The sequence below is a fragment of the Astatotilapia calliptera genome, chromosome 6 (assembly GCF_964374335.1).
Source record: "Astatotilapia calliptera chromosome 6, fAstCal68.1, whole genome shotgun sequence".
Taxonomy (NCBI): Eukaryota; Metazoa; Chordata; class Actinopteri; order Cichliformes; family Cichlidae; genus Astatotilapia; species Astatotilapia calliptera.
In genome coordinates, this window is record NC_137427.1 from 29,262,981 (window position 1) to 29,287,044 (window position 24,064).

At 41.4% G+C, this 24,064-nt stretch overlaps 2 protein-coding genes and 1 long non-coding RNA gene across 6 annotated transcripts; 2 read left to right on the forward strand and 1 right to left on the reverse strand.

Annotated features, from left to right (window-relative positions):
- Positions 1–1,025: 1,025 nt before the first annotated feature.
- LOC113024421 (lipopolysaccharide-induced tumor necrosis factor-alpha factor homolog) lies at positions 1,026–11,931 on the forward strand. 3 transcript variants are annotated; one of them, XM_080303077.1, is made up of 7 exons: positions 1,026–1,139; positions 3,227–3,383; positions 3,695–3,796; positions 4,337–4,408; positions 5,716–5,923; positions 6,026–6,135; positions 11,790–11,931. In XM_080303077.1, exons 2-6 carry the CDS (start codon positions 3,248–3,250, stop codon positions 6,129–6,131), a joined length of 624 nt encoding a protein of 207 aa, XP_080159203.1. In that variant the 5' UTR covers positions 1,026–1,139; positions 3,227–3,247; the 3' UTR covers positions 6,132–6,135; positions 11,790–11,931. The 3 variants fall into 3 exon arrangements, with proteins under 3 accessions (XP_080159203.1, XP_080159204.1, XP_026027303.1); XM_080303078.1 differs by having other exon boundaries at positions 5,716–5,825; XM_026171518.2 differs by lacking the exon at positions 11,790–11,931 and having other exon boundaries at positions 6,026–7,170.
- Positions 11,932–17,330: 5,399 nt separating this feature from the next.
- Positions 17,331–23,116, forward strand: LOC113023324 (protein disulfide-isomerase). Its single transcript, XM_026169342.2, has 11 exons — positions 17,331–17,610; positions 17,739–17,939; positions 18,650–18,774; positions 18,865–19,002; positions 19,337–19,444; positions 20,131–20,256; positions 20,686–20,883; positions 20,978–21,098; positions 22,366–22,547; positions 22,691–22,780; positions 22,894–23,116. The coding sequence occupies exons 1-11, from the start codon at positions 17,442–17,444 to the stop codon at positions 22,975–22,977; spliced, it is 1,542 nt and encodes a 513-aa protein (XP_026025127.1). The 5' UTR covers positions 17,331–17,441; the 3' UTR covers positions 22,978–23,116.
- LOC145429487 (uncharacterized) lies at positions 21,376–21,935 on the reverse strand. 2 transcript variants are annotated; one of them, XR_013909735.1, is made up of 3 exons: positions 21,832–21,935; positions 21,618–21,737; positions 21,376–21,529 (listed from the first exon to the last, which is right to left on the reverse strand). It is a non-coding gene; the product is annotated as an uncharacterized LOC145429487 (long non-coding RNA). The 2 variants fall into 2 exon arrangements; XR_013909734.1 differs by lacking the exon at positions 21,832–21,935 and having other exon boundaries at positions 21,618–21,756.
- Positions 23,117–24,064: the final 948 nt, after the last annotated feature.

Sequence of the window (24,064 nt, forward strand, 5' to 3'; positions counted from 1 at the left end):
AGCTCTCTGGGTGAAAATGCATGTTGATGTCAGAGGTCAGAGGAGAATGGCCAGACTCCTCTGAGATGAACAGAAGCAAAAGTAACTCAGATAACCACTACATACAACCAAGGTACGCAGAAGAGCATCTCTAAATGCAGCAGAAGACCGCATCACTTCTGTCTGCTAAGAACAGGAAACTGACGATACATTCTTTAAAAGTGGACAATAAAAGATTAGAAAAAACATTTCCTGGTCTGATGGGTCTCAATTTCTGTTACAACTTTCAGACGATAGGATGAGAAAAATGGATCCATTCTGCCAAGTACCAACAGTTCAGGCTGCTGGTGGATGTGTAACTGCCAAATATGCTCGACTGCCTGGCTGAATGAGGCAGTTGTATAAAACTTTGAGTACTCCAGTGGAGTAGAAAAGCGCTTTATAAAAACCAGTCCAGTTACTATCTTTCCAAAGCTTTGGGGAAAAAAAGAAAAAAAAAAGAAAGTAGGAAAAGAAAACCAAAAAAGCACCGGTTGTCTTAGAGCATATATAAAAACTCCCTTTTAACAGGAAGAAACCTGCAGCAGAACCAGACTCAGGGAGGGGCAGCCGTCTGCTGCGAGCGAGGGAGTGAGGAGAGGAAGACAGGACAAAGGGCACACTGTGTAAGAGAGTTGGAGATTAATAATAGCTAATGACTAAATGCGGAGGTGTACGTAGAGAGAAGGAAAAAATAAGGTAAAAAAAGGAGAGGAGGAGTGGTGACATTTACAAAAAAAATGTGAAATATTAGAAATGATTGCCAATTATTAAAAAACTTTCCATAATTGCCTCATAAAGAATGATTAGTCTTTGTGCTGGGTATCTAACAATAAATCATACTATAAAAGTTTTTTTTATTGCTGTAGATCTTGTAAATATAGTGATTCCAGCTAGTAAGCAGGTATAGACTGATTTAAGTTGAACAATCTTTTCTTCCTGCAGGGAAAACCTCTGAATAGGCAGTGGTGACTAATAAGACAAACAGGTTGGTTTTCATGTGAGACGTAAAATGTTTCCAATTCCAGGGGAGAACAGGTTTAACAGGCTGTGATGTGATGACCATGATCAGCAATGGTACGTGTTTCCTCCTGCCAGTCGTTCTTCCTCATTTGCCCAAGGTAAGACCACTGCTCCGATATATCTCACATTACACTATTTAATCAGCGGGTAATGAGCTATAAGGTTGTTGGCAGGTGTTATTGGAAATGTCTATGTGGCAGGGGCAGGTCTGTGCCTGTCTGGATCAGGTATCGGGACTTGGATGTGTCTTGTTTACATAAGAGCGAAGTCTCATGTGAGCTCGAGTGACTTGACTGCATTCAGCGGGTGCATTTCATGGCTGATACACTCGGTTTTCTCTGATATAGGGGTAGAAAAATACATCTTTGCCAGTCAGAGTTGTGTTTACATGCTGTAATAATTCTGTGTCATCTTGATAAAAAGGTGGACGATGAGTAATACACGTTTAAAAGGGTGAATATTTCACACCAGTTTAAAAACAGTGCAACTATATAGACTAACAGTCTAGATTTGACATTTGTTTCTATTTTTATAATCCCTAAAAGGGATGAAGCTGCTGATATATATATATATGGCTTCTATAGTTACATTAAAACACAACTAAGATTAATGTGTGCGGCATTATTAAAAACACTAAAGTATGTGAAGTATGAGTAAAAGACTGATTTACGCCATCACATGTTACACTGTGTGTACTGTTCTGACGCTGTCACTTTAAACCAGCAGTGCTAAACAATGAAAGACTGGATATGTAGCGCCTTTCATTGTTTAGCAGTCAGGAGGAGAGATAATGCAAGTAGCTATTACGGCAGAATCAGAGCTTCAGACTTAAAAGCAGTAATATGAGACTCAGCATCACAGAGCCTGGCATACAAAGAGCTAAACCGCCACATAAAATACTTTACAATTGACTCTTTCCAGTGCGCCCACATTAACACCAGGATAAACTGAAAGAAGCTAGTGTACACACAGCACATTTCATTTGCAATGCAAGCTGGAAAAGCCCAGGGTATAAAATGTTATTTTTTCATTCTTAAAACCTTATATGTTGGTTTTTTTTATTCATTCCCATTTTTTCCCCAGTTTCTCGGATTCAGTCCTAAACAGAGTGATTACACGTGATTCAATGTCATTTTTTTAAACAATAGTCTTTCGTAACCATGTATTAATTAATTGGATTACTGGCACTTTTACTGAGACTGTATATAATACATGTTGTCTTGTCAATAAAAAAATGTCCTTTTTGTATATAATGTACTCTTTCACATGGTCTATTTTTCAGTTTTCTATATTTTGATACTGGAGAGAGAGACTAACAAAAATAAGTCTGACTCTGACTAGATAGCACAGTGATAATAGTGTGGAAATATGAGGGAAAGGAGTGGGCACCAGTATGTGTGAACTTCAGTTTTTGTTAGTGAGCTAAATGACAAGTAATCCAGCGAAAATTACTTGGAAATAAAGTAATTTTGCTTAATTCAATAGTGTTTTCACACACGTAATGTCCTTTGTATCCTTTATGACCAGGTAAACAACTTTAAGCTGGTCATCGCTTCCACTAATCCTAAAAAGTAAAATTATAAAGTGATGCATTGGATCATGTAAATACATTTTCAATGTAAGTACAACTTTTGATAAAAGTAACTTCCCCATAATCCAGTCCAACAAATTACCCCTAAAAGAAGAACAGCAAAAGAAAAAGGGCACGACTGACTCCACGAATACTTTTATCACAATTCTGATAAGAGTCTCACATGACTCGTGTCGCATGTTAAGAACCTAACATGTGACATTAGTCGTGTGTTAAGAATCGCTAATGTGGGTTCACCAAACGCAAGATCATTGTCAACTTTTTTCCCCACCAAATACTAGAAGATTGTGACGACTTGTGAATGAAGATCAAAAATAACCTGTTTTAAAGTGATGACAAATAAGAATATATTTAATTTGTCACTGAAGGAAAAGCACAGATGTTATCAACAGCAGGAGCTACGTGACTCGATAATTGTGAAGAAGAGTCTTACATTAATGCCCTTTTGGGGTTTTATCTGGAAAGCAAGACTGTACCAAATCAAAGATATCTGGGTATAGACTTACATCGTTTTTATGTAATTAACTATCTGTGATGAAAACACACATTTCAAACTTGCTCTTATCTACATTTCTGTTTTTATCTTCATGACAGAATCCTGTTTGATCTGTTTGGATGGACCCCCCTTCATATGAGGAGGCCAGTCGCCAACCTCCTGCTCTGCCCATTGCAGCTTTTAACGCCCCCCCACCTGCCTATGACGCCTCTCTCTCATCCCCACCGACACCTCCACCTGCCTACAGAGAAGCAGGTGAGATGCTTCCTTTAACCCCATTTCTTGAGTCAGCTCGTGAGATATTGCTGACAGGATGTACACACTAACTTGTGTCCTTTTCTATTTATTTTTTGGGATACTGTTTACATGACATACCAGTTTTACCAGGCTGATTTGTAGAAATGTCGTCATTAAGTGTATTCATGCTTTTACTCTGCCAGACAACCACTTCAGTGCACTCTGAAGTAAATTTAAAAAATATATATTTAAAGTAAAGTGTGGAAGGAAACCCTAGTGTGACTGCAAAATAACATGTAAACATTTCTTTTTCTTTTTTTAAATCACAGTTACAGTTCAGCCAGATCCTTTTCCTGTCCTGTCTGTGCCAACTGCCGTGTCCTCGCCTCCCCACCAAAGCACTGGAGTCATAGTCCATCCCATTACTCAAAGTATAAAGATTGCACTTTTAATATTGACTTTGTTATGTAGACCTGTTCAACTGCTCATTAACGGAAATATCAAATCAGCCAATCACATGGCAGCAAACCAAGGCGTTTAGGCATGTAGGCATGCTCAGCAAGTTCAGTTCAGTCTCTATGTGCTGCACGCTGGTTTCACAATGTAAGAGGCTCAGTCCATATGCTGTCTGTAGTCTACTCACCAAATGTTTGTATTTTAACCCAACAGTGCCTGTCGTATCATATTTAATTCATGAGTTTTTGTGAGTTTTTGAGACTTCTACATCATCACAGTGATCCCCGTGGAAAGCCTGTCTAAACAGCACTAGAGAGAGAGAAACAAATGTAACAAATATAATTTCAAAGTAAACTCATGCATGCAAATGAATATGTTTTTTCTCAGAAGGTTCACAATATTTTCAAAAATCTTGAACTTTCTGGCAATTATTTCATGGTTCAGACTTTAAAGGGTCAAAGTGTAAGTATTTAAAAAGCTACATTAGGTTAAATTTTGGTTTTTCTGTGTTACAGTTAATCCGCATGCTTCTCGTGCTCGCGCTGCAGCTTCTGCTCCAGCTGCTGCGTCCTCGCGTTCCCGACAAGGCAAGTATCAAGACTACATCTTTACTATAAGCATGATCTCTTTACTGCTATTTACACTTACTGGCCACTTTGTTAGGTACACCTTTTCATCTGACTGTCAATGCAAGTATCTCATCAGAAAATCACAGGGAGGTAACTAAATGCATTTAGGTATGCAGATATGGTCAAGATAACGTGCTGAAATTGAAAAGGAGCATCAGAATGGGGGAGGAAGGTGGCATTCGTGGCTTTGAATGTGACACGGTTGTTCTCGTCAGACAGGCTGGTCTGAGTATTTGAGAAAAAGCTGATCTCCTGGGATTTTTCCACACAACCATCTCTAGGGTTTACATAAAATGGGCCAAAAATATCCAGTGAACAGCAGTTCTCTGGATCAAAATACCTTGTTGATGCCAGAGGTCAGAGGAGAATAGCCAAACTGTTTCTAGCTCATAGAAAGGCATCAGGAAACAAGATATGCAGAAGAGCATTTCTGAACACACAACATGTCGATCCTCGAGGCAGAAGACCGCACTGAGTGTCTCTCCTGTCAGCTACGAACAGGAAACTGAGGCTACAGTTTAAACTGGCTCAACAAAATTGAACAAGAGAGTCAGTCATTTGGTCTAAGTAAGTAAATACATTTTATTTCTATAGGATATTTAAAACCAAAATGTGTTACACAAAATAAAACAGAATAAACAGGTTCCTATAAAAAAAAACCAGCAGCTAACAGCAGCCAATCCTCCAATCACAGCTCAACAATTCAACTGTTTCACAAGTCTAACAGAAAAGGCAGCTCAGATTTAAAAACAGTCTTCACTGATGCTTGCACGAGGTCATCTGGGAGGTCATTTAAGAGTTTTGATGCAGCAACAGCAAGGACACAAGCTGCTTTTGAAATAAGCTTTGACTGCAGGGATTATCAGGAGTAACAGAGAAGCAGACCCTAACGATATGCACGCAGCATAAACACCACATATACAAAGCTCAAATCATCTCAGACGGGTTTTCCTGACCATATGGCCTCCATAGTCATCAGATTTCAATTCAACATCTTCATGATGTGGTGGAACAGAAGATTTGCATCATGGATGTGCAACAGCTGTGTGATGTCATCATGTCAATATGGAGGAAAATCTCAGGAATGTTTCTGGCACCTTGTTGGAATCTTGCCATGAAGCTGTAAAGGCAGTTTTGAAAGGGAAAAGGACGTCCAACCTAGTACTAGCTAGGTGTACCTAACAAAGTGTCCAGTGGGTGTATAAGCCTCTGCCTTACTTGTTCTTCTCTCCTTCTAATAACTTCATCTGTCTCCTGAATGGCAGCTGGTGCCGCACCGCGTGTCAACAGCAGACAAACTCAGCCGATAGCAGTAGTGAGCCAGCCGCAGCCTGTTCCCATAGCGGTGGAATATCTGAGAGGCGCCCCTGGTTTGGTACGCTGCCCACACTGCAGTCATCTTGTAACCAGTAAAGTCACACATGTACCTGGGACAGCTGCTTGGTGCTGGTGTGTCATTCTTGCAATGGCGGGGTAAGAGCCCCAAACACTCACACAGGAGGAGTATTGCATGTGCACCGGCGCTAAACGAGCTTGAGCACAGCTTCATTGGTGTTTTCTGTGCTTGTGTTTCAGGCTCATCTGCGGTTTCTGTCTCATTCCATTAATGGTACGGGGAATGCAAGACACACATCACTCCTGCCCACAGTGTGGAAACCCTCTGCACGTGCACAAAAGATGACCCTGTGAGGATTAATTAACCTTACACATCGAAGTGTGGACAAATGAACTAATGAACTTGTGATGCTAGTGTGACATCTATGGCAAACGAATACTTTACACAGATGATGGCTGAGGAGAGGCCCGGAGTCATGTGGAGACTTTTGTACAAACTCTCCCAGACTGTTACAGAGGACCTCCAGGTCACCACACACACTACCACAGCTGGTAGCTGTACTGAGACATTTTTCCTTTTTTTCACACTTTAGGCTCACAAGCAGAAAAGCATTTCTAGGACGTAAATATGAAAAAGAAATTACACAAAAACACTTTTTTCACTTTCTAATTTTGTACAAATGTATTACAGTGTGAGTTCATTATGATTAAATGACACACAGCAATAACACTTTACACTCCCCTAAAGACAGTGCAGGACAGTCCTTCTTCATTGCAGACAATGGGATGAGACAGTTTAATGCAGCCATGTTTAACCACATTTGTCCAAATTCTAACATGAAAAGAGTTTTACAGCTCTGCACTAAATTCTTTTATCATTTATAATTAAGCTTTCATTGCTTTTTATCCAAACTGACTGATTTCTATATCTGAAAACGAAAAAAAAACAAAACTTTGATGTTTTTTAGCTTTACTGCAGGTACAACTGAAGTTTTTAAAGTACCTTTAACTGCCTAACTACACTATTTTACTCTTAGTGATAGTTAGAAAAAAGGTTATGTGGTTTAAATTATTATATTTATTACATCTGTTATTATTTCATGTGAGAATGGTGACCTAACTCTGCTGCACTGCTTTCTAAGCAGCTGTAATCAGTCAGTGGGACTGACTCATTCTGTCGTGTGGCCAAATGCCAGCCACTCCTGATTGAAACCTGTTCCTGAACTGATTTACAGGACTTCTATTTACTTAGCAACATATAAAAGGTTTGTTTACACCAGCAATGTTTACTCTCTGACAAGCAGACCTATAAATGTTTAGCTTTACAAATATGTTATGTGATCAAAAAAATTCATAAATAAATAGAAATCCTTAAAATACCTTAATGGTTGTGATGCGTTGGAAATCTATCACATAGAAATGGTCCAAAGAAAGTACACCCTCTTCAAATTCCAAGTATTTACATATCAGGAGATAATAAAAATTTTGAAAAAAGGTTGGTCTTTAGCAGGTCTTGAAGTTGAAGACTTGATAGATGATAAATCAATGAGATATTACCCTCTGTCATCATTTAATTAGCAAAAAATAAGCCAAAATGCAGAAGCAGTGTGTGAAAAACTAAGTACAACATTAGTGTTTCTATAGAAAGTTGGATTGCACTTGATTAACTGATGACCGCGGGTGAGCACCTCTATAAATGCAGAGGTTTTTGGTGTTTGCTACTCTGAAGCATTCAGGTGTGTGTTAGCACACAACAAAGATGACAGACAGTGATCTTAGAGAAATAGTTTTTATTTTCCATCAATCTGGAAAGGGTCGCAAGGTCATTTACCAACAATTTAAAGTCCTTCATTTTACAGTGAGGTAGAAAACATTCAAGACAGCTGCCAGTCATCCCAGGAATGAACATCCCAGCAAATTCACCCCAACATACAGAAGATCCAATAATCAGAGAAACTGCAAGAGCTGCATCTCATACTCTACAGGCCTTGGTTAAATGTTACACTCCATGGGAGTACAATTAGAAAAAGACTGATCAAGTATGACTTGTAAACCTTTAGAGTAGAGTGGAATAAAATTCCTCCACAATGGAGAGAGGGTTAGGGAAAGTGATACAGAAAGTGATTACTTTTAGAATAGAATAGAATAGAATTCAACTTTATTGTCATTGCACATGCACAGGTACAGGGCAACGAAATGCAGTTTGCATCCATCCAGAAGTGCTTTAGTGATATAGATATATTACACTATATATTAGCAATAATATAGATATGTGAGTATATTACAGAAATGGGTCTATTATGGTATGTTATAATGTACACGGTATGAAGTATGTTGTGAATATTCTATAACTATAAGTATGTACAGGCTGTAGTGAGTACAAGCTATGTACAGGATATGAACAGGATATAAATATGAAAAACTATACAGAATATGAAATGAATAACTTTACAGAATCTGGGATATACAGCTATACAGAAATGGGAACTATGCAAGTTGTAAACAGTTGTAGGATTAAAAATTATCGAATGTACAGAATGATTATTTACACAGAGCTATACAGTAGTGCAGTTAAGATAAGTGAGGGTGTAGATAGTTTCTACAGAGGCTATATAAAGTGCTAGTGGTTGTGAGTGGTGGTTCAGTCCATGTTATTATTGTGTTTGAGGGTACAGTTGTCCATTGTGGGTGTGTGTATGTTCAGTCCATGAGTTTAACGTAGGTCACGTCAGGAGGCAGAGTTCAGGAGTCTGACAGCTGTGGGGAAGAAGCTGTTCCGGTACCTGGTGGTCTTAGTCCGGAGGCTCCTGTGGCGCCTCCCAGAGGGCAGGAGGGTGAAGAGTCCATGTGATGGGTGACTGGGGTCTTTGATGATTTTCCCAGCCCTTTTCAGACACCGCTTCCTGTAGATGTCTTTTATGGCAGGAAGTGGTGCTCCGGCGATGCGCTGGGCAGTTTTCACGACCCTCTGCAACGCCTTCCGGTCCGAGGCAGAGCAGTTCCCGTACCAGACTGTTATACAGTTGGTCAGGATGCTCTCGATGGTGCAGCGATAGAAGTTCACCAGGATGTCTGAGGACAGGTGGTTCTTCCTCAGAGTCCTCAAGAAGAAGAGGCGCTGGTGAGCCTTCTTGACCAGCTTGGAGCAGTTGGTCGTCCAGGTGAGATCCTCGGAGATGTGGACTCCCAGGAACTTGAAGCTGCTCACACGCTCCACAGCCGTCCCCTTAATGTGGATGGGTGGATGTGGGTCAGCATTCCTCCTGTAGTCCACGATGAGCTCCTTGGTCTTCTCGGTGTTAAGCAGCAGGTTGTTTCTGTCGCACCACTCAGCCAGACGATCCACCTCCTCCCTGTAGGCGGCCTCATCGTTGTCACTGATGAGGCCAATCACCGTGGTGTCATCTGCAAACTTAATGATGGTGTTGGAACCATCAGCAGGTCTGCAGTCGTGGGTGAAGAGGGAGTAGAGGAAAGGGCTCATCACACAGCCTTGTGGTACACCGGTGTTCATTGTGATGGTAGATGAGCAGCGGTTATCCAGCCGGACATGTTGGGGGCGGTTGGTCAGGAAGTCCAGTAACCATTTGCAGATGAGGGAACTGATACCCAGGTCTGTCAGTTTCCTGATGAGTTGTGAGGGGTGGATTGTATTGAATGCTGAACTGAAGTCTATAAACAGCATTCTGGCGTAGGTGTTGTTGTTGTCCAGGTGTGAGAGGACAGAGTGCATTGCAGGGAGTGCAGATTTATTAGGCAAGTTGTATTTTTGAGGAATAATGTTATTATTGAACAACAACCATGTTCTCAATGAACCCAAAAAACTCATTAATATCAAAGCTGAATGTTTTTGGAAGTAGTTTTTAGTTTTAGCTATTTTAGGGGGATATCTGTGTGCAGATGACTATTACTGTGCATAATTATTAGGCAACTCAACAAAAAACAAATATATACCCATTTCAATTATTTATTTTTACCAGTGAAACCAATATAACATCTCCACATTCACAAATATACATTTCTGACATTCAAAAACAAAACAAAAACCAATCAGCGACCAATATAGCCACCTTTCTTTGCAAGGACACTCAAAAGCCTGCCATCCATGGATTCTGTCAGTGTTTTGATCTGTTCACCATCAACATTGCGTGCAGCAGCAACCACAGCCTCCCAGACACTGTTCAGAGAGGTGTACTGTTTTCCCTCCTTGTAAATCTCACATTTGATGATGGACCACAGGTTCTCAATGGGGTTCAGGTGAACAAGGAGGCCATGTCATTAGTTTTTCTTCTTTTATACCCTTTCTTGCCAGCCACGCTGTGGAGTACTTGGACGCGTGTGATGGAGCATTGTCCTGCATGAAAATCATGTTTTTCTTGAAGGATGCAGACTTCTTCCTGTACCACTGCTTGAAGAAGGTGTCTTCCAGAAACTGGCAGTAGGACTGGGAGTTGAGCTTGACTCCATCCTCAACCCGAAAAGGCCCCACAAGCTCATCTTTGATGATACCAGCCCAAACCAGTACTCCACTTCCACCTTGCTGGCGTCTGAGTCGGACTGGAGCTCTCTGCCCTTTACCAATCCAGCCACGGGCCCATCCATCTGGCCCATCAAGACTCACTCTCATTTCATCAGTCCATAAAACCTTAGAAAAACCAGTCTTGAGATATTTCTTGGCCCAGTCTTGACGTTTCAGCTTGTGTGTCTTGTTCAGTGGTGGTCGTCTTTCAGCCTTTCTTACCTTGGCCATGTCTCTGAGTATTGCACACCTTGTGCTTTTGGGCACTCCAGTGATGTTGCAGCTCTGAAATATGGCCAAACTGGTGGCAAGTGGCATCTTGGCAGCTGCACGCTTGACTTTTCTCAGTTCATGGGCAGTTATTTGGCGCCTTGGTTTTTCCACACGCTTCTTGAGACCCTGTTGACTATTTTGAATGAAACGCTTGATTGTTCGATGATCACGCTTCAGAAGCTTTGCAATTTTGAGACTGCTGCATCCCTCTGCAAGATATCTCACTATTTTTGACTTTTCTGAGCCTGTCAAGTCCTTCTTTTGACCCATTTTGCCAAAGGAAAGGAAGTTGCCTAATAATTATGCACACCTGATATAGGGTGTTGATGTCATTAGACCACACCCCTTCTCATTACAGAGATGCACATCACCTAATATGCTTAATTGGTAGTAGGCTTTCGAGCCTATACAGCTTGGAGTAAGACAACATGCATGAAGAGGATGATGTGGACAAAATACTCATTTGCCTAATAATTCTGCACTCCCTGTAATTTGCGGCTGCTAAAGGTGGTTCTACAAGCTACTGAATCATGGGATGTACTTGTTGTTGTTAAATCCTGATATGCAAAACCTTCGAGCTGACAAAAGGTGTACTATTTGCTTCCTTATAGTAACTGTATGTGTAACTTCTGTCAGTGTAGTAGTTTGTTTGATTTCAGTAGTGATTTTATTTTTAATCCCATTACCTTTGACTCTGCATAGTGATGGCCCGCTTGAAGCTGACGCTCCGGAGCGTGTGTCGAAAAAAACAACACACTGGTTCAGAAGCACTGTGTCGAGGCTTGCTTCGTTTGGCAAAAGTCACGTGACCAGTGACGTCCGAAGCTTCATTACGCACGTAACTGCTTCGGTACCTGATTCAAAGGGATATAAGGAAGTGAATCATCCACGGGATTCGTGGAGTGTGTTGATGGTGACAGATAGCGACGAGGTGATCATTCCACTGACAGATATGGAGCCAGCGAGGAAGAGAGGACGTTCTGGCGTGTGGGAATATTTTGAGTTGATTTTGCTCAATTCATTTTATCTGCCGAAGTGAAAAACTTGAAATGTCCAAAATCATGTTTTCATAATGTAAATATCATTACAGCATATGACTTTAGGAACACTTCCATGTGAATTAAAGCTAATGAAGACTACAACAATGTATTTGGCACTATACGTACATGACATTGCTACAGTTTAGAAAATCATTTTGTTTATTGTTTTTAGGTGATAGTCTGCAGGACCCAGGAATACCTGCATATCTACCAGCTTGCAGTGTGGTTCCTGCACTCCACAGCCTCTTCTGTTCCATGCAAGTGGATTTTCTCCAGGGCAGGAGAAACTATTTCTAAGAAAAGAAACAGACTCAGCCAGCGCACAGTAACACTAATCCTCTTTTTAAATGTAAATAACAAAAGGGCTACCTGACATAGATCATGTTTTTACTTTGCAAGTTCTTGATTAGGGGTGGGCTTTGATTATCGCCTTTCTGATTACAATCCATGCTAAATTGAATAAAGTGATATTGATTCATTACAATCCTGTGTCGATTTGTAAATTAACGTTATTATGCCTGAAACGCCAGCATCTCAGGTTAAACCTCACAACATGTCGTCAAACACCATGCAGCTAAAACAGTAACTGGGAGCAGGTTTACGGATTCTGCATACAAACGTGAACACAGAGCGCGGACCCGACGCGTCAGAGTCAGATTTTGGTGTGTCGTCGGGTCCGCGCTGTGTTTGCCTCTTTTTTTTCCCGCTGGCTTCTGCAGCTGCAGGTTTCATAACTCTCTGTTTACATCTCTAATTAAGTCTCACATGTGTCAGCTTTCTTTTAATAGATACGAAATTATGGATATATACTGTTAAATGATCAGAATTGTAATATTTCTGACTGAGGCAAAACTTTCCAGATTCCAATCAAATTGAATCGGATCCTGTATCGAATCAAAAGGATTCTACAAATCAGTGACGATGCAGCCGTACTCAGCCCCCTAAGCATTTTCCCTTTCCAGTTCACAATCAATCCCACCCCTAGGTCAAAAATATGTATAGGACAATTGGCCTAATCTAATATTTTGTATGAACCTGTCCAGCTGTCCAGTGATTAAACGACAAGTAGATGGAGGCAGGACTTCACAGCAGGGGCATACTCCATAATGTGCTGTGCATTATCATATGTATATTATATATATTGCTCACTTATTGTATTTACCAACATCAAGGAGTTATGAGCAAAGAAAGGCCACACCATAGTGCATGTTTAAATAGGGAAAGTTTATTGATCAAAATGTATTACGCAGATACGCATTGCATTTTTTTCAGCCCCCCAATCGAGAAAACAAAACCAATTACATGTTCAAAGCAACGGAACGGTGGCCCAATATCAGAGAGAACTCCACTCTTGAGTGAGCAGTGATAATTGAGCAGTCCGTTTTATTTTGCAGATTCAAGCTGCTCTTCAAAATTTTCACCACCAGATGTCACCGGAGAGGACTGTGTTGAAAAGCTTCGAGTAATGAACCGTTTTTCAATACAAGCTTCAGTGCTTCGGAAAGCTTCATTTGGCCATCACTAACTCTGCACCAATGTTAGATTTTAAAATGAGGTCTATTAAAGAATAAAGGAAGTGTGTATTAGCAGTTACCCTTTTCAATTTTGATTCAGCACACTTGTAGGTATCTTACCTGGACTGTAAATGTGGAGTAGACAAACACAACTTGTATATCTTACCTGGCTTTGGCACGTTTGAAAAGATTTTGCAGCTAGATAGCTATCAGTCACTTCACTGGAGACCAACAAGCCTGATGTTACGTCCCTCTGCAGCTTTTAATCGTCTCAGTGTTTTCAGCTGGTGCTAATTGGCCACACCTAGTCAGGTGTGGATAAAAGCATACCTGAGGCAAGCTTTCCAGCAGTGCACTAGTCTTTGCCTTGGTGGCACCAGCCATTTTAGCCAACCTGGTTTTCCATTTTAGGATGAAACCTCTTCTCACCCACACTCTGTTATTTGTCTCCTTTTTCTTATGTTGCGGCTTTTGAGCCGGGTCGTAACATAAGTGGTGGCACGTCCGGGATATTTGGACATTTTAGTGGAGACTGAATGTCAGTTTGTTTTGCTTTTAAGTGGGTGAGTGATGGTGTTCACTGTAATTGAGCAAACTCCCTTTAGTTAGTGTTTCAGCTGGGTGGCTGTGCTGCCCTTCCATCGAAGCACTTGTTTGTTGTTTTGCTTTATTGTTTTAGTTTATTGTGTTTGGTGGCTATCCTGGGTGGGGGTACGCTTCAGGGTTTGGTGGGAGACTGTACCCCGGTCTGCTGCCTATCCTTGAGTTTGCGTTTAAAGGTGCCTCGAGCCCGGTACACCACTGAAGACTAGACAGGTAAAGTTTTATTGATTTTTTTAGCATTTTAGGATGGGAGTTGCACATAGTAAATCAGTGGCACCAAACTTGGTAGGAGGTTTGAGACCATTCTTGATTATGGTCTGTAGCTGAGGCAGGTAGGCTGTTTTTAAGTTGGCATTGTGTGCACACCCTGTGTGTGCATATGTCAGTGTGGATGGATGCTAATGAGATCCTTGTGAGGTGAGTGTTTTGGGCTGTGACCTTTAGTGTTGTGGGGAATATGGCTATTTTGTTGGATCACTTGTGAGTGTTGTTGGCCAGGTGATGGCAATAACACTGTGGGGTGCTGAGCCACCCTTGATGTGATCATTGTGTGGCCATAGCTCTCCATTTTGTGGTTGGTCACTAGTATGCTTGATTTACTGAACTTTTTGGATTAAAGTAACTTGTTGTGGTATAGGGCCACTTGTATGTGACTGTTTGTGTGGTGGAGACAACAGATCACTTAGTTGTGATTATTTGTTGCTACTTCTGGTTTTGTGTTGTAGCAGATCAGGTAATCATTTTGGGTTTGTGACTGTTGTGCTCCTTTGTGTTGGTCACATGTTACTTTTTGTCTGTTCAGTGTGGCAACTTCAAATCCTCATGCCCATCCATGCTTAGAGATGCCAACTATAACGTGAACACTGTGCTTCTGTTAGCTTTAACTTTTATTCCAGGTTTGTGGGTCAAGGAACTGAAGGCTTCAGAGGGGCTTTTAATAAATTTAAGGGTCCTAGAGGAACCCTTTTAAGGGAGGTGGTGTTGCGTCCCTCTGCAGCTTTTAATCGTCTCAGTGTTTTCAGCTGGTGCTAATTGGCCACACCTAGTCAAGTGTGGATAAAAGCATACCTGAGGCAAGCTTTCCAGCAGTGCACTAGTCTTTGCCTTGGTGGCACCAGCCATTTTAGCCAACCTGGTTTTCCATTTTAGGATGAAACCTCTTCTCACCCACACTCTGTTATTCGTCTCCTTTTTCTTATGTTGCGGCTTTTGAGCCGGGTCGTAACACCTGACCAAGAAACAATCGAGCACAGAGGGAGCTTTGATATGAATCTCTCAGAATATGAACAACAGGAAAACCTGTGTGGTACTTAACATTTACTAACCAGCCGAAATTAGCTACTCTTGCAGATGAAAACAATTTCAAACTTCAAGCTAGCTGCAGGTAATGAGGGTACTCATCTATTTTTAAGCAGTTTTCTGGTATTTTGCTGTTTATATCACCAGATAAAACGTTCTTACTTACCTCATTATGATTAAACAGTTTTTATAGAACATAATTTGCCAGCTTAAGTGATCCTGGTGCTGTTTCTATTCTTTAATGCTAAGCTAACCATGCAATTGTTGTACGCAGAGGTGGGACCAAGTCATTGTTTTGTAAGTCTCAAGTCTTTATCCTCAAGTCTCAAGTCAAGTCTCAAGTAATGTCAGGCAAGTCAGAGTCGAGTCTCAAGTCACTGGTGTAAAAGTCCGAGTCAAGTCACAAGTCTGAAACTTTGAATTTCAAGTCCTTTCGAGTCTTTAAAAAAGAAAAAAAGAATGTTGCAGTTATATGCTAAATGTAAATATTAGACCATGTAATTTTAAAATCTGTGTTTTTCTCAACACATGACAAAATAGTGAACTTAGAAAATACACACAAATTGTGAAATTGCACCTCTTTAAAATGCAGCTCAATTAAACCTAGCTCCAAGAATAATTTTCACCGACAGTTCTGAGATAAGCTGCATGTTATTCTTGGATGCGGTTGTAGGACCGGCTTTAAAATCGCATGACAAAAATATCATACACATTAAAAAAAACTGTATCACCAACGTAGCCTGGACAACATTTGCTAGTTAGATGAAGTCAGCTATCTCATCGTAGCATATTTATATGCATATTTATAATCATACGGTTCTTGGAGTGAGCGCATACACTCATGAAGTTTAGTAACTTCCGGTCACTGCAACAAGCCCAGGTACAGTTTACCGACGGATGGGTGCAGGACCTTGAAATGCACCGTGTAGAACGAAAGACCATCGTACGTATCATAAGTTTACCAGTCTCACAAATCGTCGTCATAAATACACATTCGTTAACCGTTTATTAATAGGACCTTTGAGCTCAACGGTAATTAATTAGTAGTGGAAATAATTTCTGGTACCCATCACAGAAATGTAGCAGTGACAATAATACTGTATGCTGTAATCGTACTGGACAATTAGTGATACAAAACAACTGTTTTATCCTGTGAATAAAAGTATATGTTTTTGTCAATGTACCATAATAACAGAAGCGAAACGCAATATTGTGTCAGGACAATTCACTATTTATGCACAATAAATAAAGGAGCATAGGCGACAATTTCTGTTCAGCGCCAGACTTGCTTGTAACCTATATCACCAATTATGTTATGAAAATGACGTATTAACTACAGCAGCAGACTGACCTTTGTGGAAATGCTTGGAGCAGACTAACCTGTGAGCTGGAGTGTTCTGGGACGTTATATTTGATCTTTGAGTGGCTGCAATCCAGGCCATCTGTCGCCTGTTTGTCACTTCGGAAACATGGCTCGAACAATTTCTCTTCAACGACGTAATCCGATAACAACCGATCTCTTTACCCGTCGGCTTCCCGTGGCTGTCATGCGACAACATTTTTGTGTTTCTTTTTATCGCTGTATAACTGATTTCAATTGAAAGCCTGCGTGCGCTAGTACCTCTTGCCACGAGTTCCCAGAATCCTTTGCGGTTCTACCCGTGAATTACGTCACATTTTCAATCTCTATATAATATGGATGTTAAATTTTATATTTGGGGTAAAATATCAAGTCTTTTCAAGTAAACCGGTTCAAGTCCAATTCAAGTCCCAAGTCATTGGTGTAAAAGTCCAAGTCAAGTCTAAAGTCATAAAATTAATGACTCGAGTCCAAGTCATGTGACTCGAGTCCACACCTCTGGTTGTACGGACATTTTTCTTGTTATCTAACCCTCTGTTAAGTCCAGTATAAAAACAGTGTGATAAAATGATATGACAGTATGGGATCAAGAATGAAAAGGCTGTTAAATAAAGTGATAAATGGGCTTTCTTTCCCTGCCTTTAATGCTGTAGTGAATGTTTAGTATCTTTGCCAAGTTGAGGTCATGTTTCGTTGCGGACCAAAAACAAAACATGCATTTATGTATTTTCGAGGGCAAATGGGTGCACTTTGCATATGAACACAAACACCAAATGTGTGAGTAACTTCCTCTTTTATGTCTGCTGTGTGACCTTGTACAGGCAACAAAGTTAGGGTTTAGCGTTTAGATACTAGAGCCTGATATGAACAGCAGCCAATAGCAGACATACAGCAGTGCTCAGATAGGAAAGTTAATCAGCTATAGGCTGCTGGGTCCAGGCGGCAGATAACGCAAGGATTCACAGTTATACCTCCTCGGCACTGATACACACATCAGACCTCCCTTTCACCACTCCCGCCAAGTTTGTCAGTGTGAGACTGAACCGCCATGAAGAGGCTTTTGCTGCTGTGCGTGACGGCCTTCTGTCTCGGCGTATGCGTCGCCGCCGACACGAAGGAAGACAAACAGTTCCCAGAGAAAGACGGAGTGTTACAGCTGAAGAAGGGGAATTTCAAAAGGGCGCTGAGAAAGCATGACCAACTCCTGGTGCACTTCTGTAAGTTAAACATCAAGCCTAGTACAGCATGACCTTTGACCTTCATACTTTCATATGGTAAGCGCACAAACAGGCGACTGCAAGGTGTGTAAGAAATCAAATCCTCATTTCCTCTGCGTGTCTGTCAGTTGCACCTCTGTCGGGAGAAAGCCAGCGCGTGTCTACAGCTTTCCAAGGAGCTGCAGCAGAGCTCAAGGGGTCAAAGGTCAAGCTGGCAGTGGTTGATGTGTCAAAAGAGAAGGACCTGGCTAAAGAACTGAACGCAACGGGCCACCCGGTAATCAGACTGTACCTCTCCGGAGATAAACACAACCCAGTAGCCTGCCCTGGTAGGTGCAGAAGAGTTTCATTCATCTCATTTATTCTTTTAACAAGAACAATGTATATCATATGACATGACCCAGAGGAGTAGCTCCAGATATGGCATACTGCTGAAAAATAAATGATCCACACTTATTTTATCATGTGACAAAGCGAATGAAAAATCAGGGTTCTGATTGTTAGGAAACAATAGAGAAACAAAGAGATGCTTTGGTTTGAATCTTCCTCTACCTCTGTTCGAGGGCTTTGTCCTCTAGTGCTCTGACTTCATTATGATGTTCGCTGGCACCACCGATGGCTAGATGCTGGGTAATAAAAACAGCAGTGAAAGCCCTGGCTGGAGTCATTATGTTTTCATATGAACCATATATCTCTAAAGTTATCCAGCACAAATTTTAATCGCATTTTTTGTATGAAAATTTGCTCTTATTCTGGAAACGTGAAAAGATCAGGATGAAAGAGGCACATGCTGCAGTTAAGTTGTTAAAGCTGACACCCTGTCATTAAATTTTGCCTTGAACTTTTCAGACATGTGTCTCTTTGATTTAACTAGCCTGCCATTTGTTGTGAAACACCAGTGGTTAGAGTTTACTGGCTGTTGTTTCATATTTCCTGCAGAGCACCAGGAGTTATTAGGATCCCCTCAGCTGTTGAATCTTAATTGTTTTGGGTAAAATATTAACAGTAAAGTGATTTGTGATCTTGGATTGTCCTGAAGTTCCTCAGAGCTCGGCTTCCATCTTGACCTGGCTGAAACGGAGGGCAGGGTCAGCTGCTGACCTCGTCACTGATCTCAGCCAATCAGAGGCCTCAGAAGAGGTGACAGTGGTTGGATTCTTTAAGGTAAAACAAAAGCCTCGCCTGAGTTCCCTTCTCTATTATGTTGTGCATCTACCGCACTCCGACAGTTTCTATGCGTTTGCGTGTGAGCAGGAGCTGAACCACGAGTACGTCCAGGTGTTCTACGCCACGGCGGTCGAGCTTCCTGACGTCAGGTTTGTGGTGACGCAGGACGATGACGTCATCGCCAAATACGGCCACACACATGATGTTGTTCTGATGCTCAAAAAGGTTCTTCACGCACAACACATACAAACACACCGGTTCACAAAAACAATACTAGTTGTGACATTGCTCTATGTGAAGAGAGGTTTTAGTTCTTTAGTTAGTTTTTAGTTCTGTTTAGTTAAGAGAAATTAGCTGAGGGTGAATGCCATAAAACATGAGTGAGATTTTAAACATAAACCTCACTGTGAGCCTTCAAAAAGACGGCATAACTGAAAGAAATCTTGATGTTGCATCCAGAGTTTTACAAAAGAAGCATAAATATATGAAGCAGACTTGTTGGTTATAGTCTTACCTGTGATACCATGTATGTTTGTGTGTCTGTGTGTGCCCACTGCAGTCTAAGCTCATCAAGGCTTACAAAATGACGCCCGAGACATCTAAAGGGGTCCTGATTGTCTTTATCACGATCTACCAGATGGACCCAGTCACTGAGTACACCGGGCAGGTACAGTGTTGTGTCCATGGTGTATTTTCACACATATACAACAGCTACGGTAGGAACGGTTTGGTCTGAATCCACTGGGATGGTGTTCAGGGAAAATCTCTGCTGACTGAAATCTAATTGCTGTTTTCATGTAGGCTACACCCACCGAGCACCTTGCACCTTTCAGTGTAATGCAGCTCTTCTGCCATAAACTTTTATAAGTCTATTGTTGACATTGCCCGAAAGGTGATTATTCTACTTTATCTTTATCACTGAGGTCGTAGTGGGTGGTGGTGGTGGTACTGGATCGCATTATGTTGAAAATCAATTTTAATATTTATCCACCTCTTTGGCATACATGACGCCATATTAAAAGGTGTTTTTAAACTCTGAATGAGTTTGCACAGCACTTTAACTGAAGTTTAAGTGCTTTTTATCACATGCGTTCACACTCTGATGGATGCACTGGAGCTTTGGCACACAGAGCTGGAGTTTGTTGTCCTCTTTATCCACCTTCACCTCCTGCCTTTGCAGTTAGCGGCTCAATTACAACTTAATATCCTCATTTGCACCTGTTATGATCATCTCAGTCAGTAGAGGGCTCTGTCCATTGAACTTAAAAACGTGCTGAATTGCCTTAACATTAGCGCCAGCTGAAATCCAGCTTCACTGCTTAAGTGTTTGAACCGCTTTGTCTCCTTTTGCAGACAGCCTCTCAGATCTTATCTTCGCCTGTGTTAAACCACGCTCTTCTCTTTGTCAACAAAAGTTCAGAAGACTTTGATGAGATTTTTTCTGCCTTCAGCACTGCTGCAGAGACATTCAGGATGAAGGTACCTAACATATGTCTGTGCTTTTGAGGTCAATAATAATGTATTTTCAGACTCTGACCTTGACTCGATCGCATAAATAACATTAATCCTCACCTTAAACCTACTTTTTACCCAAACCAGTTCTTTACTAAGGTCTTGTGAGCAGTTTGGCTGCAGAACAGCAAATCATAAACAAATGACCGTATCTGACCCTTACTCTAGTCCCAAAGTGAGATAAGAATGAATACAGCACATAGATTTTGTTTAATTTTTCCTTTGTTTTTGACCATACTGTTTAGGGCATTCTTACGGGGTGGCTGTAGCTCAGGTGGCAGAGCAGGTCAGCCACTAATCCGAAGGTCGGTGGTTTGATCCCAGGCTGCCTCCTGGCCCTGCCGCCTTGTTGTGATGTACAGGAGCGTCTGAGGGCTGTATATGTTTGTGTGTCAGATTTTGTTTGTGTTGGTGAACGTGGCTGAGCTTCGCAATGGCAGAATGATGGAGTACTTCCGGGTGCGGGACTTTGAGGCTCCCCTAATCCGACTGGTTAACCTGTCAAATCACGTGACCTACCATCTGCCCTCTGACGCCCTGAGCGTAGAGATCATAGAAAGGTTCTGCCAGGACTACCTCGAGGGCAAAGCCAAGGTAAGTCCCACTCACCTCTGCTGTGTGGCACAGAGACAGAACCCGGGAGGCAGCTCGTCTTTATGTGTTTAATGGACTTGTGTATCTCTAACAGCCTAAGATGCAGAGTGAGCCGATACCTGAAGGATGGGACCAAAAACCAGTGAAGGAGCTGGTGGGGATGAATCTGGAGAAAGTTGCCTTTAACCCAGACAAGACTGTTTTTGTCCTGTTTTGTATGTAAACACTGTTCATTTTAATATCATGCTTTAATTTGTTTTTCTTTTTAAAGAGGGCCCTAAGTTATACTGGGAGTCATTGGTGACTAAAATTGGCAACCACCCTCTAAGCTAAACAGCACCTTCAAGCCTTTAGATTGAAAACGCACATGATTTGAGTTGTTGGGAGTGTATTTAAAGGGCCCTGAGAGTATAAGGAAAAAGATTCTCTAACATGATGTGTTAGGAGAACTCACACGGATGGATTTAGTGGCAGAAACACACGGGCACAAGATAGTAGTGATGCAGATTTATATACAATGATGGGGAAATATTTACAAGGGAAGGGGCTATATACAGTGACAGGTAAAAATGTGCAAGGAGAGCAGAGCTGAAGAGACGAGACGGAGCCGAGGTATGCGGGTGGGCAGATGACGCACCAGAGCTACCTGAAAACGAGGGACAAACAAAGTTTACCGAGTAACGTCGATAGCCGAGAGTTAAACTAAAGACGATGGGGAGAGTTGGAGAGCTTACTTGAAACACAGAACTACAGCTGTAGCGGTGGTCACAGACTGGTATGAAGTAACTCTCCGTCACGGATCCAAAGAAGCCAACACAAAGACAAATAGGCAGGCGAGCAGGCAGCGGGACAGGCTAGAACAAAGGAGAAGCAGGCAGGAGATGGATCCTCAAAACATGCAGCTCAATAGCGTGGAATCAACAGATTCAGCTTGCACCAACACGTTACCACTTATGACAGCGACAATACTCCGACACCAGACGTCCGTGACTCAGCTCCTTAAAAGCGCTCACTGATGACGTCCGATGCGCCGCAGGTGTGCCGGAATGCCATCAAGCCCCGCCTACCTATGCCAAAAAGGGAAACAAAACCCAAAAACAACAATACACCTACCCACCACCTCCTAACATGATGAGTCAAAAAAGTGTTTGAACAGATCTCCCAGGCAATACAAACACTTGAAGAAGTCCCCTTCAATGAAATGATCAGTTAACCTTTCAGAAAATGAGCAAACCAACACAAGCAACCAAGTCTGTGCCAATCCTTTATGTAGTTCAGCTAAAACCATCACTCAAATTCTATTTAAGATCCATAGACAGACTGCAGAGATACATCCCAAACAATGTGATGAAATTTGACAGATTAAAAAAAATGATGCCCTTATTTAGGGCATTTGATACAAGGAAAGTTCAAATTTATGTTGTGATTAAAAGTGAAAACATAGAGAGCTTCCTAAAGTAATCGTATGTGTTTGTATTGAAGATCTGCCCTACAGTAAAGAGTCCCGCGCTGTGTTTCCGCTGTGGGAGGAACTAGCTGAGGCCTTTGAGGAGCGCGAGGACGTGGTCATCACTCGTATCGATGCTTCAGCCAATGATATCAACTTATCAGTGCAGGGCACGTACCCATCACTCTGCTTGTTTCCTGCTCTGTATGCTGAAAGGGTACGAGGCAATTATGAGGCGATTAATCGTTTTTATTAAAGCCTATGATATCATCACGAAAAACAGATTTTAAAAAAGGAATTATTTGCTCTTTAGAGGAAACCAGGCTCATTACAGTGAGATCTCTGTGGTCTGTGTCGTAGGTGGTGGTTTACACTGGAAAAAAGAAGCTGAAACCCCTGATTAAGTTTGTAGAGAAGGAGATGGAGAAAGCCAAAAAATACAGAGCTAAGGTGAATGATCATCCTTACACTTGTGTCTTTGTGTGTTTTTATAGCTGTCTGTGTGTTTGAGAGCTGCCTTTTTCTTTCAGTTAAAAATATACTTTTCTCCTTTGTGTATCCAGGAGGATGAAGACAGGAGGAAGTACACCGAGGCCATGAAAGCTGAGGAGGCAAAAAAAGCCAACAACACCAAAGATGAGCTTTAAGACAACAACAAAGACGTGTGTGTGTGTGTGTGTGTGTGTGTGTGTGTGTGTGTGCGTAAAATGATGCTCTTTAAATGTTTCTAAATAAAAAAAAATACTTTTTCTTTTTTTGATTCTGCATTAAAGTCTCAAAACATCATTTTTGATATTTAATGAAACTTTAAATGGAAAAGGTTGAATACTGAAAGAAGACACAGTATGTGCATACAGCTAAAGAGTTTGACAAATAACAGATCACCGTCCACAACTGACTATGGTTGCTGCTGTCTTCACGTGTCTCAGAACAGAATCACCAATTACCAGAGTTTGATCCCCGGCCGGTGTGTCGCTGAGTTTGGAAAACAGTTAGACACATGAACAGGTTTGTGGTGCGTCAGGGCTTTTTGCACAGTCTGAGGAACAAATTCTCCTTTTGTTGATGAAACACTAGGAAACACTGTGTGAGGAAACGTTTCACTGGTCAAAACTTCAGGTGTAGGAAGGGGCCTCTCCAGAGGTACAACCTCCCTGAGTTGTGCTGCTGACCATGTCCATCGTTTTATGACCACAGTATACTGCTCTTATAACAGATGTCAATCCAGCAGATTATCTTTGGCATGTGGTGGATCAGGAGATTTGCAACATGGATGCACAGCTGACAAATCTGAAGCAACTGTGTGACGCTATCATGTCAATATGAAACTAAATCTGTGAGGAATGTTTCCAGGTCTTTGTTGAATCAGTGCCACAAAGAATTAAGGCAGTTCTGAAGGTTAAATCTAATTTATGTTCATTAATGCCCCTCACACTGTAACTTAAAGTAATAAATTGGTTACTGATTAATTACAGAAGTACGTTTGTGAGCATAAAGATGTAAGCCTTGGACCATCGGGATAAAATGTGATTTGGAAACTTAACAAGCATTGATAAAGCTTCATCAGTAGCTCGAGCAAGACCTCATTGTTACAGTGCTAACAGAATCATACAGGTTTTTGACAGGGAGGTTAAACTCATGCAGATTACCTTCACCCAGGTTCATGAAAACACTGATAGCAGATCATTTGTGTCAGTGTGTCAGGATGGTTTATATTTGAGCTTCTTGTTCACA

What these genes read in the sequence shown, in the direction of transcription:
- LOC113023324 (XM_026169342.2), top strand. Translation starts at nt 17,442, where the DNA reads ATGAAGAGGCTTTTGCTGCTGTGCGTGACGGCCTTCTGTCTCGGCGTA. An exon ending in CAACCCAGTAGCCTGCCCTG is followed by an intron (nt 17,940 to 18,649) that starts GTAGGTGCAGAA and finishes ATTGTCCTGAAG; the next exon opens with TTCCTCAGAGCTCGGCTTCC. An exon ending in ACCTCGAGGGCAAAGCCAAG is followed by an intron (nt 20,884 to 20,977) that starts GTAAGTCCCACT and finishes TATCTCTAACAG; the next exon opens with CCTAAGATGCAGAGTGAGCC.
- LOC113024421 (XM_080303077.1), top strand. Translation starts at nt 3,248, where the DNA reads ATGGACCCCCCTTCATATGAGGAGGCCAGTCGCCAACCTCCTGCTCTG. An exon ending in ACCTGCCTACAGAGAAGCAG is followed by an intron (nt 3,384 to 3,694) that starts GTGAGATGCTTC and finishes TTTAAATCACAG; the next exon opens with TTACAGTTCAGCCAGATCCT. An exon ending in GTCCTCGCGTTCCCGACAAG is followed by an intron (nt 4,409 to 5,715) that starts GCAAGTATCAAG and finishes CCTGAATGGCAG; the next exon opens with CTGGTGCCGCACCGCGTGTC.